Source organism: Silene latifolia, chromosome 1 (genome assembly GCF_048544455.1).
Source record: "Silene latifolia isolate original U9 population chromosome 1, ASM4854445v1, whole genome shotgun sequence".
In the NCBI taxonomy this organism is placed as follows: Eukaryota; Viridiplantae; Streptophyta; class Magnoliopsida; order Caryophyllales; family Caryophyllaceae; genus Silene; species Silene latifolia.
Window position 1 is genome coordinate 186,312,723 of NC_133526.1, and position 6,016 is coordinate 186,318,738.

Here is a 6,016-nt window from a genome sequence, read left to right on the forward strand (position 1 = left end):
CAATAAAAGTAAGCAATACAATTATTGAAAGCAAGAAACAAGCAATATCAAGCTTTTGGATGAGAAGCGGTTTTTGATTGACTAGCACCTCTCATAGAGGCAAATTTGATAGTTTGGTCCTGGTAGCAAGATACATTGATTGTGCAGAATAGCGATATGTTTTCTAAACGCCTAAAAACATATCTTAAGCTAAAAACGAGACTCCATGATTCGACACGCAGGAAGTAGTCTTGGAGTACTAAATGAAACTAAAAATATGTGAAAATAAATGAGTACAAATAAGAAATCTAAGGGTTCGAAGTGGAATGACCGCGCACGCAATTTTTAGGGATTGTGCGCTACAACTGCGGCTCCTTACACTACGCCCTACTACTCCCAGCCACAGACCCAACCGTAGCAAGTTGACACGACGCAGTTCGACCCTTCAGACCGTACCACTTCCTCTGTCCCTTCAAAATATTTTTGTATCGCATGTCAAAAATCGGGTCATAGTCGAAAGTGCTTGCTCTTACACAAATCTCTTCAAACCTGTTGAATGTGCCTGCTCTTACACTTCAATTCCTAGAAGTGTTCTATTCTTTCAATTTCTTCTAGAAATGTTCTATTCTTTCAATTTCTTCTGCAAGGTACGCTTCTGCGTTTTCGTTTCCTGTTTCATCTAATGTCTTCGCCTCTTTCGATTTCTTTTGCAACGTTTGCTTCTGCTTTTGCGTATCTTGTTTCATCTAACGTCATCAAAGTTATTCAATGATCTTGTGTCTAGTTATTTCTTACTAGGTTCAGTTGAAGATCAATGGCGGCTATTAAACTCAGAGGAAAAGAGGATAGTAATACAAAAGTGGGAAACAACTGGAAATTCCCTAAAATCCCAGTTCACAAGTTGTATTACAAAGAGCCTTGTACAATCTTTCCAAGCTATTCCATTAAAGACTTCGAAAGAACCATCTCAATTACGTCCTTCGATCAATCATGATTAATTGTTCTTTAGTGAATGGTTGAATTAGGATTTCGATTGGTTCTTCATCTTCATCAATTGCTTGATTATGACGGAGATCTGGGGAAAAAATTTGGTGGAATTTTTTTGGAGAAATTAGATGAAGAACCCCATAAAATGAGGTGAAAAGAAGAGAAAGAGAAAGCAAGAAGCAAGACGTTTGGAAATGATCGATCAATTGTTTGTATACAAAGTTGTATAGAGAAAGAGAAAGCAAGACGCGGGGGCAAAATCGTCAATTCTTTATTTTTATTTTTGCCTGAAAATGGTAAAGGGTGCAAAATGTAACCTAAGCAAATAATTTGGGTGTAAATTATTAAAAAAAATTGACGTGGGAGTTAGTTTAAAAAAGTGGATTAAGCGTGGGTATAATTGATAATTTACTCTAATAATTATGACGTAGTACTTGTCGTTTCGGGTCATTTTGGCCCACTTCAAGTCATTTTGGATCAAGTCAATCATGAGTCGGGTCTTATCAAGTCGGGTTATCTCGGGTCGGGTAAACATTGGGTCAAGCAAGGTCCGGGTCGGGTTTGGGTAGAATTTCGGATATTATTCGGGTCAAGTAAGTCCCGCTCTTGGGTCAGCTTTTCGAGTCGGGTCATTCGGACCTGACCGATTTTGCCATGTCTACATTCTACAAGTGACTACCTGTGTTTGATGGTACATTTTTACAATCAACAAGTCTTGCTGAAGACGGGTCGGAGCGAGTGACGGGTAATGCCATTCACAAAACGGATAGGGGGGACAAGGTGGGGGCACCCCCATGTGCTTCCCTCTCTCCTCTATTTGGGTCATTTGTGAGAGGAAATGGTATCCGTCACTCCAAAGTGACGGATACGTGCCGTCTTCAATGAGATTTTGTGTTTTACAATTGCCACATACCACATTCATACACTAACGGCTAGATTTGTTCCCTTCACAGATCACAGTCATACATTTTTACTACTATTCCACATTATTTCCAGTTTTCCACTACACTGCTGCTGCTGCTGCTGCAAACAAACAAACAACAAACAAGCAACGCCGCCTCTTGGGTTCTCGCTTCCACATTCAGGTAAATTATTTCTCCCAACTCGCTACATTACTTTTTACCAATTACTCTATGTTATATAGATCGCCACGGTTGATTGTTTAGAAAGCTTTAGAATTCAGGACTACTCGAATTGACATTGTTATGATTAATCTAAACCATAAGAACCCTAATTTTAAAATTGAATTGGGGGAATTAGGAAGTACCTTGTAAATTAGTAGTAACGAGTTGTCGAGGCTAGCCCATATCAAATACGGAGTAACCCCTTTATACTTGTCATTTTAAAATCCGCCAAAATAAAATTTTAGTCTTCTCTTCGACGCCTCTTTCTAATCCTTCACTCTTCATCAAATTCAGCCAATTGATACGGTTTTAACAGTTCAATCATCAATTAATCTGCTCCTCACTATATTGTTGTAAGTTGATCTTCTATTAACAATTACAGTATGTTTTAATTTATTTTTAGGGTTTGTTTAATCAATAGTATGATCAATCAATTATTCAACTTTTGGGATTTTTTGTGTTTTATGTTTACTACTGATTCCATCTTAGTCATTGTTATCGTTGAATTAGCTTGCATTTGCATTTTATGTGTTAGTTTGATCGATTTTATTTGTTTGTTTTTCTTGCTCAATTTGTTGCTGTGTCGAATTCGTAAACGTCTTCACTTTGCTAAAAATTTACGGTTTTTTGTTAATAATCTTCAATAGTTAAGAGTGTTGTTGATTAATAATTGCTCAATTTGTAGGATGATCAATGATTAATGCCAAATTTCCGGATTGCTGTTAGGATATTAATTTGTTTGGTCATTAATTTGTTTGATCAGACATTAGATATCTAATTCGAGGTTTTTAGTCGGTTCGTGTTAAGATATGGATGTGGTTATAAATCGTTGCCTTATTTCTCGAGTATTTGGAGAAAATGTTTCATATTTCTGGCCTAAAATGTCAAAGTGAGGTGCAATGTGTAGAAACTGTGTTTGAAGACGAGTCGTGGCGAACTATTGGAGCTAGATACTGTTTGTTTGAGGACGAGTAAATTTTATTTGGTCGAGTACTGTATTATAGGGATTGAATTTTCCAATTTCAGTGGTAAACAAATTTTATAAAGCGAAACACAGCAATAAGGCAAGACACCACAAGTAATCCTCAAAATAAGGAATAGTAATATTTTAGAGAGCTTCTCATGGTAAATGTGTCTCAATAAGATTAATACTTGGATAATCAGATCTTCACTAACTAGGCTGCTCCACTGTTGTATCAAAAAGTAACTGCATCAAGAAACATATTCAGATCTTCGGAAAATGCAGGTAGTAGACATAATGAATTGGTCCCGTAAACTTTTAAACAGAAACGAAACAAATATCTCGCAAAGTTGTATAACATGAATGACAGGATAGCAAGTCTAGTAGACTGAGCAAACGAAGAATTATTATGATACGGGTTAGAGGGTTATTTTGCTTCGGGTTGTCATGATTGAGTCATTTCAAGGTGGTTCGTTAGAGTCCAGTAATTTGAGTGGTAATAGTTATAGGTTATTACTTGTACAAATTTGGATTCTCAAATTTTTGGTCTTGCCAAACACATAATTTGGCTGTCAAAATTCTAATTTCGGCTTAAAAAATAATCATACTCTTTAACATTAATGTGGCTTTCAACAATCTTGAGGCTGAGTTCTGTTTTGTTATGATTCTATTGCAAGGTATTCCGCTATGGCTTACATTCTTCGCGAACAATTCAAGGTCACTCATGAAGCATTTTCAGCAACACCAGGTTATAATGGTGCGTTTCTGTAATTTTTTATTTTTTAGTAATACGTTTTTGTATATCTCTCGTCATTATAGCCGTTTCTGATAATTAATTTATTATTATTCATTTTGTAGCTCATAGTGCTACCTTTGAGTCGTTACAATCTGATGCAAAACTAGCAATGGATAGCTTTCTCCATGGTATTGAAGTTGACAACACTTTTGAGATCGCGTTTGCTGAATATAGTTCACTTGTAAGCTTATTATTTATTTTTAAGCATCAAATTTTTTTTTTTTGGGATTTTCACTAGTACCCTTAATTTTTATAAATTGTTCACAAAATACCCAAACTAATAAAACTTGAGTTTTCTAACAGTTAAATTTAACAAATAAAATATACTTGAGAGTGAGTAAATGGAATTTGTGATAAAAGTTTGACAAATTATCGCCAAAATATCAATAGAAAATGCATAAACTAAACATTTAAAAATGACGGACTAGAGCTTTTTGGGTATTTTAAGAAGTTTTCATTAAATTTAGGGGCACCAATGATGTTTTCAAAAGATGAGGGGTACCACGTAGAAATCGAAAAAACACGAGGGTATCACGTAGAAAATCCCTTGCTTTTTTTTTTACTTGAAACATCGAACTTTGTTATTCTTTTTTTTTTTAAATATCGAACTTTTTTTATCCTTTTTTTTTTAAAAAAATATCAGACATTTTTTTTTTTTTTTTTACTTTGCATTAAGTTTACGATTTTGTTTGTTTCAGAATGCTATGTGCACTATGTCGGCCGAGTTCAACTTTGTTGCACGTTTAATAATCACGGATATTAAATGTGAGAAAAAGGACGTATATGTAGTTAATGCTATTTGTGGCGATCTGAAATGGGCTTTGACTGTTGACGAGAAGACTGCCAAGCGTTTTAACAAGGATGGTATAGCATACGTTTTCATAAACCACGTTTCCATAAACTGATGCGTCCTCGTCCGTCTGTATTCGTGTCCTGGTTTGTAATGGTGGTTTGTAATGGTAGTACTGATGCACTTCCGTATGTATAAATGCACGCTTGTCCGTATGGTTATATTGCTTATGTACATGGAAAGCAACGGACGACAAAGATTTTAGTCGTTAACAATGACGAATGAGCAATGGGTTAGGAGGGGCTATTCTCACCCCTTTCCCGGATCTTTAGTTAAAAGGTTATTTATTATGTTTCCTTGTTAGTTTGATCTTCTAAGATCTACATGTTAACCTTAACTTCGAGTTCTGGTTCCGCCACACTGGTCACTAAGAACTCGAGGAAACATTGTTGTACAAAATGGAAAAGGTATGGATGACTAGGCTTGGTCAATGTGAAGTTCAGGCTGGCTGGCTGGGTACGCTTTTCTATATGGGCTATTAAGTCCGATACTGATGATGCTATAGTAATGATAATAGTCGAAAGATAAACGGTCCTTGTAGATGGACTTTCGCCGACTCAGCAAAACGGCTTATACATAAGTTAGAAGTTGTTGACACGACTTGACTAATTAATCTGACATATTGTAGACAAATTTAACATAAGCACAATTTTGATATTGGCAGGTTTCGAACCAGATCATGATTTTGTAAGTTAAGCTAACTAACGTCTACTGATGTACTATCCACACCTTCCTAATGCGTGCATAAATGCATTTCCGTTGTCCCGATACTGTACTACTCGCCATGGTAAACTCTACCAAATCCATAGAACGAAGTTTTCGTGGATTCTAACCGACTGCATCAAGTAGATGGATGCGTGAGTAATCTGACCTAATTACACCAACATGATGAAGCAACTTCACAATAGTAGAATTCATCAATGGTAGTTCTCTTTCTTAAGCTCTTTCTTTTCATTCCTTAATTCAATGCAACGCAGTTTTGACATGTAACTAACTTCGAAATCTGAACTAACTGCAAAATTCAGAACTTTGCAGTATAACAATGCATAAGGAGTAATGTTCAAAACACAGACATTACTGTTTACTCTAAAGAGCTCAAGGTAAAGAAACAATGGAAAGACATAGCATGACTTGCACTATCTGTTCCTTCGTTGTGTTTTCTTTCTTTCTTGCACCAACAGCCGCAGGAAACTCCATGTTTATATTTGGGGACACCTTTTTCGACACAGGAAACAACAATTATATCAGTAAAATCCCTTCTCCAACTGGTCGATTCTCCGATGGTCGCCTGATCCCTGATTTTCTAGGTAATTGTCCTA

At 36.1% G+C, this 6,016-nt stretch overlaps 1 protein-coding gene across 1 annotated transcript; it reads left to right on the forward strand.

Moving 5' to 3' along the window:
• The first annotated feature begins 1,904 nt into the window (after positions 1-1,904).
• On the forward strand, positions 1,905-4,987 carry LOC141613354 (uncharacterized). Its single transcript, XM_074432090.1, has 4 exons — positions 1,905-2,051; positions 3,729-3,808; positions 3,910-4,028; positions 4,546-4,987. Exons 2-4 carry the CDS (start codon positions 3,739-3,741, stop codon positions 4,750-4,752), a joined length of 396 nt encoding a protein of 131 aa, XP_074288191.1. The 5' UTR covers positions 1,905-2,051; positions 3,729-3,738; the 3' UTR covers positions 4,753-4,987.
• The last annotated feature ends 1,029 nt before the right edge of the window (positions 4,988-6,016 follow it).

Coding starts and splice junctions, on each gene's coding strand:
- LOC141613354 (XM_074432090.1), top strand. CDS start 3,739: ATGGCTTACATTCTTCGCGAACAATTCAAGGTCACTCATGAAGCATTT. Junction 3,809..3,909: donor AGCAACACCAGGTTATAATG/GTGCGTTTCTGT, acceptor TTCATTTTGTAG/CTCATAGTGCTACCTTTGAG. Junction 4,029..4,545: donor TTGCTGAATATAGTTCACTT/GTAAGCTTATTA, acceptor TGTTTGTTTCAG/AATGCTATGTGCACTATGTC.